The sequence below is a fragment of the Palaemon carinicauda genome, chromosome 1 (assembly GCF_036898095.1).
Source record: "Palaemon carinicauda isolate YSFRI2023 chromosome 1, ASM3689809v2, whole genome shotgun sequence".
Taxonomy (NCBI): domain Eukaryota; kingdom Metazoa; phylum Arthropoda; class Malacostraca; order Decapoda; family Palaemonidae; genus Palaemon; species Palaemon carinicauda.
The window spans coordinates 264,890,563-264,906,261 of NC_090725.1; the positions used below are offsets into that span (position 1 = coordinate 264,890,563).

The following is a 15,699-nucleotide window of genomic DNA, read 5'->3' on the forward strand; positions in this document are numbered from 1 at the left end:
GAGTGAAGAAAGCTCTGGGTGATAGGAGGATAGATGTGAGAGAGGCAAGAGAGCGTGCTAGAAATAGGAATGAATGGCGAGCGATTGTGACGCAGTTCCGGTAGGCCCTGCTGCTGCCTCCGATGCCTTAGATGACCGCGGAGGTAGCAGCAGTAGGGGATTCAGCATTATGAAGCTTCATCTGTGGTGGATAATGTGGGAGGTTGGGCTGTGGCACCCTAGCAGTACCATCTGAACTCGGTTGAGTCCCTTGTTAGGTTGGAGGAACGTAGAGAGTAGAGGTCCCCTTTTTTTGTTTTGTTTCATTTGTTGATGTCGGCTACCCCCCAAAATTGGGGGAAGTGCCTTGGTATATGTACAGTATGTATGTATTACTGTTTTCAGGGGGATAGAGACAAAATTTGGATGTTTCTAGATTGAACAGGTTATTGTCCTAACCAAATTGTTGATGGGATTTCTTTTCCAGTTTTAGGAACTGTGAATAGGAAAATGCAAGAGAAGCTGTTCGAGACTTGTTGCCTTGATTTATTTCTTACTTGTAATCCTTGTTATGGGTTCTTAATGAGATATATATTTTTTATTTTATGTTCAACAATCAGAGAAATCATTAAGCATAACATACTACTAACACCATTTACAGAAGTAATGAACCCAACGAAACTTCAGTCAGGATAAAGTACATGCTAGAATCTGTACTACAGTACATGCATTCAAGAAGGAACAAGTCAAGGTTATAAGAAGTAATGTATGTTTTCCTTTGTAAATATTTAAGATATTTTATGTGTATACTATATGCTGTTACTATTTTAATGTTGAATGTTTGTATTTTATAATTGTGTAAATAGAAATTTGTTTGTTATTTGTTTTAGCCATTTTTACCAATATTGTGCGATGCAGAGACCAAACGTCCTAATGTGGATTTTATTATTGTACTTAATGTTAAAAGGTGGGCATTGTAAAGTTGGAACTGACGTAAATCGTGGCAACATGAAAAGGGTTGTTACCGTGCAGTGCTTATGAAGTACAGTATTGGGAGAGAGAATGCCGTAGAATACTTGTCTCTGTATGGTACTGTTCTTGTGTTTTTATAGGGTGGTAATTTTGTGTTAAATTTATATAACCATGTCTCATTTAAATGACTACAGTAGGTGCATTTTTTGTTTATTACCTTAAGTGTATTGTATAGTTCTGTACTGTACATATTTAATGTTATTAGTCAAACATTTCAAGTTGTTATTTCTTTTTATACTTCATTCTTTTCTTGTTTCTTATGTTAAATTGTTATGTCAGAAGCACTGTGACTAAACACAAGCATTTGTAGTTTTTGGTTCTCCTTGTAGTGTTTCTTTTATGTGTTGGTATACTGTCCTTTATCAGATGAAGGAATATACTTCTTTGTGTCATTTTATAATCATATTAATAGTTGTATTTAGTTTTTCAACCAATGAAGAATAATCTAAAATCTAATTTAGTTTACAAATATTTTTAATGTATTGAATGATTTGTTCCTTTTATGAAGCTATATTTGTTTTAGAAATTTCTCTCATTCAAATTATTATTATTTCTCTAAACCTCCCCTAATGGTTTATATTGCTGCTCTTGAAGCTTGGTTTTATTATCATTCACCCCTAAAATTAAAAAAAAGATATATTTTTCTATCCTTTCAGTAAACTTGTCTCTAGTAAAGTAATAAGACACACTATAGGTTAATAGTGAAAAGTGAAGCTAGTACATACATGAGAATTTTTATTTTAGCCTTTGTGTCGCAACAGTCTTAGACACATCCAGTCCTCCATATCCTCCATATTGTTTGGGCTTTTATTGCTTTTCAAGATATCTTCCTTTGAATTTATTGGCAACTACTGCATAAAGTGTTCAAGGGAATTGTTTCTGGGTGATCATGATCTGCATTCTTTTTGCATCTCATGTCTTGGACAATATTGTGATAAGTGTATAGGTATTATCTTTGCTGTCATGATGCCAGACATCGTGTAGATCAGTCAATCAATCCATTATCTCATAGCCTAAGATAAAATTTTACCTTGACACTATAAAGCTAAAGAGTAAAAGAGATTACAGTTTGTATCCTTGCCAAGAATATTTTGTCAATTTACCATAGGATTCATTCAATAAATTCCAGTTCCTATATAACATTTATAATAGTAACCTTGATGAAACATGTTGAATTGAACTGGCGAGGAGATGGTGGTGATGTCCGAAAGATTTGCTTTTCCCTCTTGATTTACGTTAGGGGAATCCATGTCTGGAAAAGATACATCCCGCTTTTTTAAATCGTCCTCAACCAAAGCCTTGTGAAGCTATTTGTCACAGGCTTTGGTATAATCAGCTTTGAGTGTACAGTAGTAGAAATTTATGACCAGTGTATACCTATCTTGATTTTTTTTCCCATATGAGAAAATACTTGGGATTAGTACCCTTACTGTTATGTTTTTGTCATATTCATATTATCATTTAATCTCTACTCTATGGAATACTTTCCTTCTTACATTTAAAAGAGATTTCAGCCTCTTCAACAAAAAATGTATATCTGTTCTCAACATAAATGTTCAGTAATTAGTAGTATTTTTATAGCTTGTAGATTTCTTTACATATCCTTATAAAGGATTTATGTTTATCATCATCTAGTTACTCTTTCTTGGAGCAGTTATGAATATTGAGAATAGCTGGGTTCTTACTTAAGGGGGAGTTAAAGGGACTAAGGATACTAAAAAACAGCTATATCTGGATTATTTGTGACCAAATTAAACAATTATTATTGCAGATGCATCTTGGTTCACATTCTGGACCTGTACTATGGCTTGTTTGAAGGGTTTTTGGTTAAATACAAATATAAATAAAGCATTAATTTTAAAAAGAATGCAATACCTAAGCCATTGTAATTTGTTTTCATCTTGGTCTTGCAAGTTGACTCTCAAATTGAGTGTGTATTATATTCACAAGATTAAAGTAAATTAAATTACTATATGTGATTGTCTTGATTTTGATTAGCAGCAAATAAGAAAAATCATCAGAGAATTTTTGTATGAATTTTCAACAAATTATGTTTAATGGGTTTATAAGAAGGTGTAACTTAATGAGTAAATTATAGTTCTAAATATTGAGGCATATGGCCAAGTGATAAATTATAATAATTGCTATAAATGAAATGTATGAAAACTATGGTAGGTTATATACATATTTAAATTAATGATACTCTTTGTTATTTATTCTCAAAAGCAGCAGCTTGAGATCAGCTGATCACAAATAAAAGTAATAAGTTAATTGTTGAATGTTAAGATGGACTGGAAATTGAAAAAAAAAAAAAAATAAAAGTACATAAGTGCTTTATTAAAGCATGGTTAACTTATTAAAACAGATGATTTTCAATATTAAACTTACCCGATGATCATATAGCTGTCAGCTCTGCTGCCCGACAGAAAAACCTACGGGCGGAATACGCCAGCGATCGCTATACAGGTGGGGGTGTACATCAACAGCGCCATCTGTCAAGTAGGTACTCAAGTACTCGATGTCAACACAGAACCAATTTTCTCTCTGTCGTGCCACTGGCAAGACCTACTAAATACGCTGTTACTAATTGGATTTGTTTTCACAACTATTTGGTGAAGTACACTATTCCAGTTTTGAGCTTTCGCTATGCAGGGGTTTTATCTTCATTTCAAAACTTGAACTCGTTTTGGATAGATTTAATTATGGTGACAAAGAGAGTATGGACTCTCTTTCACTTTTAAATGGCCGACCCTTCCCTTAGACGGAAGTGTGTTTAGGTTTTTAGTAATTTTGCTTAACACGTTATAGATCTATATATTTTATATCTCTCCGCCTTTATTAGGCCTCTTCGATTAACTTTCCTTTTATTATAAACATATAAAAATAAATTTTTATGTTTTGTTTATATGCGACCTTTCCTGATAGTATGCGGTCCTAACTTGGAACCGAAGTTAATCAACGTTGAGCCCGTTATATCGTATTTAACCTTTAAAGAATTTAAAACTTTTTAAATTTAATGTTTTATGAAAGAATTTCTTTGATAGTCTCGTACTGTTTTCAAAGATGAACTAACGTTTAGTTTTTTAGTCTACGCAGTTGTTGACGTTCAAGACGTTCAACATGCGCTCTATCGTTACGATAGAGAGAGAGTGTATCACGGTTTCACTTTGCAGTAAGAGTAAACCGATTCTGGCGTTTCGTTCATTCTTTCTTAGCTTAAATGGTTTAAATTCTAAATTAAAGGAACTTTTTATTTGGAAAACCTTTCAGTTTTTTCCTTTAGCAAATAACATGTTTTGACGATATATAATTGGGCTCTTCTCTCAGGTGCGAAATCTAGAGAGAAAGAGAGAGATAGAGACGGAGGGAGAGAGAGGAGAAAAAAACGTTTCGTTCAAGCGGGTAACGTTGTTCTCGTTTTACTCTCCTCCCTAGTCGCTGTAGGGGAAGAAGGTAAAACGTTTCTAGGGTTTTATTCTTGTTCCCAGGCTATGTGCGGTGAGAGATTGTAAACGTAGTTTATTTGAACTAGTGTTTAGTCTCTTTCCCAGCCACTGAATTCTTTATCTTTATATATGTTTTCTGTTGCATTATACGACTGTTTTCGCAATTACTACCTTTTAATGAAGGGTAGGATTGCGTGTTTCAGGTAGAAATCAGTAAAAGTTTCGATTTCAGTGAAATAAGTGCAAAACAGAAAATCTAAGTGATAAAGTGATATGCGCAAAGTGTTAGTGTTGCGTCCGAGGGTTCGTCTGTTCGTGCCTGTCGTTCACCTAGTCCGGGACCTCTTGCAAGCTCCCAAGCCCAGGGGAGAAGTAATGTCGAACGACTTATGGGTTCGTCAGGCCTTGATCAACGAACAGACGTTTTTCCCTCCGTGGTTTCGGGCGTATCTACCCAAGATCACCCCACCCACACAAAGACGAGAGAGCCCGTTTACTTCTCGTCTGCGGAAGAGGTTTCTCGTAAGAAACCTTGGACCAAGGTCTCGCAGCTTATTAAGTGCAAGTCGGTCCCTTCCGCGCAAGTCCAACGGCCCAGGTGTAGCCACTGGGTCAGTTCGGACTCGCTGCAGTCTTCCGATGACTGCACACCTCCTAAGAGAGGTAAAGCGGTACCGCAACAGGCAGTAACACCGTCTGTTGCCGCACCTGCTGCTGTAGACCCTAAGTGGTCTTTGCTACAGTCTATGCAGACACAGTTAGCATCTTTTTTGCAGGAGTATCGTGCGGAGAAGGTTGACGCTGCACCCGTTAGCCTACAACCTACCACGGTTGTGCGCCCAGCAGACGCTGTGGCTGCCTGCTCCCACACTCCAGCTGTGAGAGCTCCTCCACCCATGCGCAGTCGACCCTGCCAGACGCATGCTGACGTTCACAGACGCACGGAACCCTCCGTTGACGTGCGTGTGCTACCACAACAACAGGAGGGTGGAGTTAAGCTGCCGTGTTTTGACACGGTGCGTCAGCCTCCGCAACCCACTGTGGTTACCGCCACTCGCCCGCAGCAGACTAGTCAGTCAGGAGTTGAGGCTTCCCCACACAGCTTTGGTTGTTGCCAGCTCACAGACTGTCAAGCAGTTACATGACGTTGCCTTCTGGTCTGCTACTAATGCACCAGTGCTGTATGTCCTCACGCACCTGTTGTGGTTGACAGTTCAGTTTTTTGACAGTTCACAGACTGTCAAGCAGTTACATAACGTTGCCTTCTGGTCTGCTGCTAATGCACCAGTGCTGTATGTACTCACGCACCTGTTGTGGTTGACAGTTCAGTTTTTGACAGTTCACAGACTGTCAAGCAGTTACATAACGTTGCCTTCTGGTCTGCTGCTAATGCACCAGTGAGACCCTCACTGAGATAACCTAGCTTTTCTCGGACAAGGTTCCTGTAGATGAGAAAGTGCTGTTCTCCCTCCTACTGATATTACTTTGAGGACTCTGTCATTTGGAGAGGAGCCTTAAGCTGCTTAGCCTCCTATGGACTTTAATTAAATCATGATGATTTTTTAAGGATCTTCGTCCGGATCTTGTAACTGCTGCTCCTCGTTCGCCTCCCGTCAGAACTTACACTAGGCCTAGCTACTTCGAAGCCGTTGTTGTTAAGCTAGTGCTCTCTCGCTCTCCTAGAGAGCGTTACGTCGGCTAGGCGACTGGTTTTTGCACCAGGAGGAGTTTTAGGGATACAGCCTTTTGATTTCCCTTTTTATCTGGCTTATAGAGCGAGAGTCTGATAGGACACGAGAGAAGTTCTCAGCTTGGGAGTTCATGCCGCTGCCCAGGTAGACTTCTCAATTCTGGTAGACTCGGCCAGGCGCATAGCCAGGAGACGCTCCAGTTGTTTACAGGTCAACTTCTCAACTTTTGTCGAGCCTTTGAAGTTTTGCTGTACTATTATGTCACACATAACAAGGCTTCCAGGGATGGTAAATGGTTCCGCTTCAGTCGCTAACCCCGTCTGTTGCCACACCTGCTCCCGTAGACCCTAAATGGGCTTTGCTGCAAGACATGCAGTCCAAGCTTGTGTCCTTGATAGAGGACTTAATACGGAGAAGAACCTTCTGGCCAACAACCTTCCTACCGGTTGGTTGTGCGCCCTGTTGACGCTGAGGTATCCTACTCGCGTCCGCCAGTTGAGGTGGTTCCTCCACCGATGCGACCCAGTGTGGGTTGCCAGTCGCACATTGACGTTAAGCGACGCTCGGAGGTGGTTGTTTACGTTCAGTGTGTCACTAGGAAGACGTTCAACAACCAGCAGAGGTGACTTGTTGTGACGCAGTGCGTCAACCTCAGCAACCCGGTAGGGTGTTGACTGCACAACCCAGACAGTCTAGACAGTTTTGGGTTGACGCTGTACTTCCTCGCGTCCCCATGGTTGTTGACAGTTCACAGACTGTGCAGCAGTACCATGATATTGCGTCCGGCTCCGTCACGCATCCACCAGTGCGACCGGATTCAGCGAGTCAGACGTTGCCCACTCCGTTGCCGTTTCCTCATCAGTTTCGGATGAGGAACCCTCTGATGAGGACGTTGCTGAACAAGACGATCAACCCCCAGCCCTGCTATCCATCCAGAAGATGCTGAAGAAGGAACGCTGCCCTGTCAGGCTGTGGATGAGTCTGGTAAAGACACTGTCATCCGTGGTTCAATTTGTGTCACTAGGAAGACTACACCTCCGTCCTCTTCTATACCATCTAGCTTTTCACTGGAAAAAGGACAAGACGCTAGAAGCGGTCTCGATCCCGGTTTCCGGAAAGATAAAGTCTGGTCTGACTTGGTGAAAGGACTATATCAACCTTTGAAAGGGTCTTCCCCTGACTATTCAGACTCCCAACCACGTTCTCTTCTCGGACGCATCGGACGTAGGCTGGAGTGCGACATTAGACGGTAGGGAATGCTCGGGATTATGGAACTCGAGTCAAAGGACAATGCATTTCAACTGCAAGAAGCTACTGGCAGTACGTCTGACCTGGAAAAGCTTCAGGTCTCTCCTTCAAGGCAAAGTGGTGGAGGTGAACTCGGACAACACACTGCTTTGACGTACATCTCCAAGCAAGGAGGGACCTACTCTCTGACATGGTACGAGATCGCAAGGGACCTCCTCACCTGGTCAAAAGGTCTAGACTTTTCACTAGTAACGAGGTTCATCCAAGGCAACTTGAATGTCATAGCAGATTGTCTCAGTCGGAAGGGACAAATAATTCCAACAGAATGGACCCTCCACAAGGATGTATGCAAGAGACTTTGGGCCACCTGGGGCCAGCCAACCATAGATCTCTTCGCAACCTCGATGACCAAGAGGCTCCCAATAGTTTGCTCACCTATCCCGGACCCAGCAGTAGTTCATATAGATGCCTTTCTACTAGATTGGTCACATCTAGATCTATATGCATTCCCTCCGTTCAAGATTGTCAACAAGGTACTGCAGAAGTTCGCCTCTCACGAAGGGACAAGGTTGACGCTAGTTGCTTCCCTCTGGCCCGCGAGAGAATGACTCACCGAGGTACTTCGATGGCTAGTAGACGTTCCCAGAACACTTCCCCTAAGGGTGGACCTTCTACGTCAGCCACGCGTAAAGAAGGTACACCAAGGCCTCCACGCTCTTCGTCTGACTGCCTTCAGACTATCGAAAGACTCTCGAGAGCTAGAGGCTTTTCGAAGGAGGCAACCAGAGCGTTTGCTAGAGCAAGGAGAACATCCACCCTTAGAATCTACCAATCGAAGTGGGAAATCTTCCGAAACTGGTGCAAGTCAGTATCCGTATCCTCGACCAGTACCTCTGTAACTCAAATAGCTGACTTTCTCTTATATCTGAGGAAAGAACGATCTCTTTCAGCTCCCACTATCGAGGGTTACAGAAGCATGTTGGCATCAGTCTTCCGTCACAGAGGCTTAGATCTTTCCAACAATAAAGATCTACAGGACCTCCTTAAGTCTTTTGAGACCACGAAGGAGCGTCGTTTGGTTACACCTGGTTGGAATTTAGACGTGGTACTAAGATTCCTTATGTCAGACAGGTTCGAACCGCTTCAATCAGCCTCCCTGAAAGATCTCACCTTTAAGACTCTTTTCCTGATATGCTTAACCACAGCTAAAAGAGTCAGTGAGATTCATGCCTTCAGCAAGAACATCGGATTCTCATCCGAAACGGCTACATGTTCTACAACTTGGTTTTCTAGCCAAACACGAGCTGCCTTCTCGGCCTTGACCAATATCGTTCGATATTCCAAACTTATCGTATGGTTGGAAATGAACTAGAAAGAGTATTATGTCCTGTAAGAGCTCTTAAGTTCTATTTAAAAACCTTTACGAGGCCCGTCTGAAGCTTTATGGTGTTCAGTTAAGAATCCATCTTTGCCTATGTCAGAGAATGCTTATCCTATTTTATCAGACTGTTAATACGAGAAGCTCATTCCCATCTGAATGAGGAAGACCAAGCTTTGCTGAAGGTAAGGACACACGAAGTTAGAGCTGTCGCAACTTCCGTGGCCTTTAAACAAAATAGATCTCTGCAAAGTATATTCGACGCAACCTATTGGAAAAGCAAATCAGTGTTCGCGTCTTTTATCTTAAGAATGTCCAGTCTCTTTACGAGAACTGCTACACTCTGGGACCATTCGTAGCAACGAGTGCAGTAGTGGTGAGGGCTCGACCACTACAATTCCCTAATTCCATAACCTTTTTTAATCTTTCTCTTGAAATGTTTTATTATTGTTTTTGGGTTGTCCGGAAGGCTAAGAAGCCTTTCGCATCCTACTTGATTTGGCGGGTGGTCAAAGTCATTTCTTGAGAAGCGCCTAGATTAGAGGTTTAGTATGGGTTGCAACCCTTCATACTTCAGCTCCTAGGAGTTGCTCAGCATCCTATGAGGATCGCGAGGCTCAGTAAGGAAGACGTACTTAAAAAGGCAGAGTAATTGTTCAAGTCGACTTCCTTACCAGGTACTTATTTATTTTATGTTTGTTATTTTGAATAACTGCTAAAATGAAATACGGAATACTTAGCTCATAATAATGTCAACATGTAATGCTGGTCTCTACCCACCCCCCTGGGTGTGAATCAGCTATATGATCATCGGGTAAGTTTAATATTGAAAAATGTTATTTTCATTAGTAAAATAAATTTTTGAATATACTTACCCGATGATCATAAATTAAAGGACCCACCCGTCCTCCCCAATAGAGACCCAGTGGACCGAGGAGAAAATTGGTTCTGTGTTGACATCGAGTACTTGAGTACCTACTTGACAGATGGCGCTGTTGATGTACACCCCCACCTGTATAGCGATCGCTGGCGTATTCCGCCCGAAGGTTTTTCTGTCGGGCAGCAGAGCTGACAGCTATATGATCATCGGGTAAGTATATTCAAAAATTTATTTTACTAATGAAAATAACATTTTTTTAGAATGCGATAATGTCTGCTACAACTAGTGGTCAGCTGAGGAAATCGAATGCCATATTTTAAGCCTTAGCTCAAGATTGAAAATGGATTTATGCAGAGTATAAGTTTATTTTGTGTTATGTTTAATAGATAAATTTAAAGCAAACAGCTTTTTGTTTCTTCTGCTTTATTTATGTATTTTCTGGCATCTGAGAAAGTGATCAGCTGATGAAATTAAGTACAGTGTTATTATTTTTTTCACCGACGTGAATCCACGAATACCTCACTACATTTTACGATATAGTGATGTTAATTTCATTTTTAACTCAGGGATATTAAATGCAATAGTTAATTCAGTTGTTTATTTCAAGTGAAATACAGTTCACTTAGTTAAAATATGAAAAAATTGGATGACTTAGGATCTACAGTATACAGTATTAGACAGACTTACCTTGTATTCTTATGGGGAAAATTAGTTTCATATCCACGATTTTGGCATACTCAGCTATTTTCACAAACTAATTAATCGTGTATAATGATAGTTCACAGCAGGGATACAGTATCAACCCAGAAATTTATGTTTTCATTTAGATACAAGATTTTTTTTTTAGGAAACCATGCTCTAAGGTTAGATCAGTTGTCAAGAATTTAGCCACTGACTCAATAGTGTAAGTTTTCTACAGAGATGTGTTAGTCATGAAATATGTATCAGCTTTGCCATTACTCATTGTCATTGCATTCGTAATGTTTCGAGAAATATTTCTTATTTTAATCCTCCATATTATTTTAAGTTGTTGGGACAATGTGATGAAGGACTTTAAACTGAGAAGTGTAAATTAAACTAATTTCAACCCGATGGAAATTTTAGAATATTTGGGGGAACATTTAGATCTTATTAAGAATATTTGTGAGATCTGTTGAAATGAAATTGTTTGCCATCTGGACTTTGAAAAGCTAACTTAGCAAGTGTTTCATTCACAAATGAATTGAAAGACTATTAAGGCTGTTTCAGTTTTAAATACATATAAATTTCATCTTCAAATACCCCAAAATAAAATACTAATAACTACTGTACTGTATTTAACCAATTTAATTCCTGTTTAGTTGAATAGGCATGATGAACTACGCATATCTGGTTTAATTTGTGAATATCTTATTCCATGCCTGTGATTATCTTTTAAACTTTTTTGGAGGACAGTAATTTATTTATTGTTTTAATATGGTGATTAATATTTCTTTGTGAAATTTGGTAGCAACTTGGATTAGTACGAAATGTGTGATTTCTTTTTCCACGCGTTATCAAGACCATTTAGTCATTCATTTTACTGTCATTAGGAAAAAGGTTGTATTTCGTATGGATATTTAAATCTGATCTCTTCGATGGTTTGAATAATGCTAGTTAGAACTTGAGACATAATTAAAGAAACCAAAGCTTGAGTTATCTTGAGGAAATTCTTGGCCTCCAAGTATTTTTTTATTCACATTTATTGGTTTTAGTTTTATCTAATGGCAAATGCAATTATGTTTCCAGATACCTGCTCGGTGGAAAATTCTGTTGACGAGTTTGGTCCTCCTGTACATCCAGAAACTCTTTCCTCAAAAGATGATGATGAGGAAGATGACGGTGATAATGATGATGCCAAAGAACCAGTAGAACCAGTAAGTTTCTATACACTGTTGTACAGGACATGAATTATGAATTGCATAAGATGATTTGGCATTACAGTGACCTGCATAGCTGCATGTAAATTGGGTTTTGTAAATACTGCTGCATGTTAATTGTCTTTTTTTACATCTGCATGTTAATTGTCTTTTTTAAATATTGCTGCACGTTAATTGTCTTTTCTAGATACTGTTGCATGTTGATTTGTAACCTTTTTATAAGTGTTATTATTGTTTTTGTAGTCTCACAAAAGCTAAGTTAAGGAAAAATCATAAGTGAGTTTTTCTCAATTTTTATTAGTTGTTTGTTTTGTATTTATTTTTAGTTAATAATGCTTTTTTGTGCAATACTCTCCAAATATTTCTAGGCTCATAAAGCTTATAAATACCCTTACTTTTGAATAAATGGGAATGGCCATGAAGAGAGGAAACCCCAAGGTTTGAGTAACTACAGAACAGTTCTTATAATGTGAGAGGTTTCCATTATTTGACTTTGGACTGTGTTTCATTTTGCATGGATTTAGATATTGAACCTTCAATGATTAAATTTTAATTTCATCATCCACAACAACATTTGTCATTCTAAAGTGTGTTTGTGATTGTTCATCCTTATCCTCTCTAGATAGCAGAAAGTATATATAATTGTGAATTTTTTATGTATAGTTCTGTATAAGACAGAGCCAGAATCAATGTGACTGTTTTACCTGCTAATACCGCTGAAATCACTCAACTAATCAGTACTCAGTTTATCTCTTCTCATTGAGCTTGCCATGTTAATATTCCTATATTCTATAGAATGCTTTCATCTAAGAATACTTTTTTTCTGCTAAGTCCAAGTATGCTTTGGGGTTGTCAATGGGTGATCAACTCTTGATCTGATATAAGAGTGCAAATAGGCTTAGGGTGTAATGCATAAGGGAGTACCTTTTTCATGTACAAAAGTATGATTTTTGCATTAGTGATTCTGATGGTTTGTTTATTTATGGATGTGTTTGTAATAAGTTTATGCAAACACCAGATATGTTTATTTATGAGATTTAATTTTTTTATTCTTCATTTTGTGTTTGCGTCATCACAACTCTATTAATTATAGATTGCTTTATAGATAATAATGTCAAAATCTTTATCACACCAACTCATTTTGATTAAGATTGAAAAGCTTTTAACATTTTTGTGTGACTGTCATAAAGTCAAACATCGTTGATCTCCCAGAAAAGCTGTTTTCAGTTGTTCAATACTGCCTTAATTATTTGATATAGTATTTCTTCTAAGATAATTTTATTAGGGTTTTTTTTGTTCTAATATGCCTTTGATTTTGCCATTAGCATGACTTTGTCTGAGCCTTATCTCTTAGTTTCTGTGGATATTGTGTCTGCATGTTCCATATTTTTGTTTAACTGCTTTTCTCAGATTGGTTTAACTTTTTTATTTAGGTAGTTGGTGTTACCTAATGCTTTGTGGTGATTTCATTCATTCTTTTAATATTTTGGCTTTCTTGTATCATACAGAATTATCATTTTGATGTTATAGTTCATAGTTTATGTAAGTTTTCATTTTGTGAGTGTTCCTTAAGTTCAAAAGTTTTCCTATGCCAGTGATCTTGGCTTTGCTATTTGCTATTTTGTGAAGTCTGTTCCATGTATTATTTACTTTTTGTTTGACCTGTGATGGCTTCTCTTCCTCATTGTAGCGGATCCCAAATCTTGTGGCTTTTGTGTCTGAGCCATAAGTACTCTCTTCAACTAATGTTTGAGATGTGCATTGGGTATGCTTTGCCATTGGTGTCAACTTGCTCAGAAGAAATTATACGACCCTTGTGAACTTGGAATTCCTCTGATGCCTCTTCAGATTGTTATGCTTCTGGAAGTATATCTGAAGTTCCCCCTCCATTTTAGTCTATCAAGGAATTGATTTGGTTGAATGATGCTTTCTCCCTCCTAGATAAAGTGGAAAAGAATTTGAGAGTCTGGCCTAGGCATCCATGATATATTGTTTGCTACTGGAGTGTGTATAGATGATACAATAATCCCATTGGTCCTCCTTTTGTGGTCTTCTTGCCAGAGAGAATTTTGATCCAATTTATGGCTGTTTTTTTACTAGCTCTTTAGTCTTTAATCACTATGAAGGTCATAAATTAGGTTATCCCAGTCTTTCTTTTGTAAGGTGTTGTATTTAAGGCTTCCTAAGAGGTCTACACCAATGTGGGGTCTTTAGGAAGACCTTTGCCCTTTTGGTGCTCGGTGATGGAAGTATACTTCAGCCTGATGCAGCCAAAATTAAATAAGAGCATTCCAAAGTTCATGAGATATATTTTTCCTCCCTTGCGTAGGGCCTCCAACCTTCACGTCAAGCTTTTGTTTAATCGCCTGACAAACGACATGGTTCAGTAGAAAAATCTCATGTTTAAGAACCTTTGAACTTCTTTCTGCATCTAACCTTCACTGATTTTTCATTGCTGATTCCTTGAATATTTTATTTTACTTGAATTCCTGTTTAAGGAATTGGAAAATTAATGTCCAGGGCCATCAGGCCTGCAATTTTCAAGATGGCCAGATCATCGTATGTGTTATTATCCTCCTTGAGAGATGCAGTGTCTTGGAAGGTTTCCTAATTACTTGGGACCAGTGTTTATCATAGTCCAAAGACCTTTTGGCTACAACACCAGCAGTCTAGATTTATCTTACCTTATCTGGATCTTCTGATATAGGCGAAGAAATTGATGAATGCTTTGTGCTTCATAGACTTCGTTCTCTTTTCTTAATTACATAACACACAAAGGTTGATACAGCCTGGGAAATTCCCTCTGAAACAATATTATCAAAGCAGGTCAGATAATCCAATATTATATTCAAATCCTGAAGGTCTACAAATTTATCTTTTATAACACAAGATGTAACCACTATTATAGATTCTGTGAAGGAAGGTATTTCAAAAACACTTCTTACTTTATTACTGACAAACAGTATTACTCAAGTAAAACTGATTGCAAAACCAGCATTCAATACTGTTGGAGTGGTCTGTACATCCTTGTGTAGCTGAGAGGCTTCTTGCCCTTTGGGGTTCTCAGGGGATCAACCTTTTTGCCATGCAGCTAAACAGGAAGCTCCCTGTGTTTTGATCTGTTCCAGACCCATTGACCGTGCTTGAAGATACCTTCCAATGCCCGTGGGATCACCTGAACGCAGACGGCTTTCCTCCATTCAACCTGATCCATCCTCTGATCAGCTTAGTGTTGATTACTCCAGGACTCGGGATGAGGCTCCCAATTGGCCTCATGACAAGGAGTATCCATACTGTTACCAATTCTAGTGAAGGTTCCAAGAGAACTACCCCTATGGATAACACTCCTCTGTCAGCCACGTCTTCAGAGGTACTACCAGTCTGTGAAGTCACTGGAACTTCATGGTTGGAGGCTATCCAGTATCTCTTCCGAGCAAAAATCTTTTTGCGAGGCACTACACAGGAGATATGTGGGTTCCTGCGATGGTCCTCTGTAGCTGTCTACTAGGGGAAGTGGGCCATCTGATGTAATTGGTGTCCTACAAGGGATAATTCACCAGTCAGAGAAACTCTACCACAGATCAAAGATTTCTTCCTCTTCCTTCGCCAAGAGAAGCACCTCCCAGTCTTGGCTGTCAAAGGCTATTTCTTAGATTTAAAGGCTGTTCATGAATGGCAGGAACAAAAGACTAACCATATATACATATGATCAGTGCCCAAGCCTCCTCTCCACCCAAGCTAGAACCAAGGAGGGCCAGGCAATGACTGCTGATAACTCAGCAGATAGACTTATAGACTCCCCCAAACTCCCCATCCTTAGTTCACAAGGGTGGTGAGATTACAGCAACCAAAGAAACTAATGCTTTTGAGTGGGATTCGAACCCCAGTCTGGCGCTCAGCAGTGAGGGACGTTACCATATCGGCCACCACAACCATGGCTATGGTCTTTAGACTGAAGGGTATAGACTTCTCTCCCTCATGGGAGTTGTCTATGCTAATGAGAAGCTTCAAAAAGTCTTGACCATCCCAGGATTTCAGGCGCCCTTAGTGGGATATGACCATTGTTCTTGAGGCTGTTACTCGTACCCCATGTGAGCCTTTGACAAGGTTTTCAGACAGAGATCCGACTCTCAAGGCTCTTTTCACT

At 39.2% G+C, this 15,699-nt stretch overlaps 1 protein-coding gene across 6 annotated transcripts in view; it reads left to right on the plus strand.

Annotated features, from left to right (window-relative positions):
* Positions 1–15,699, plus strand: part of uri (unconventional prefoldin RPB5 interactor) — a 145,294-nt gene that overhangs the window by 105,144 nt on the left and 24,451 nt on the right. For all 6 annotated transcript variants that reach the window (XM_068390155.1, XM_068390154.1, XM_068390153.1 and 3 more), the window contains one exon: positions 11,422–11,549. In XM_068390155.1, the coding sequence (XP_068246256.1) occupies positions 11,422–11,549 (128 nt within the window). The remainder of the gene's footprint in view (positions 1–11,421; positions 11,550–15,699) is intronic.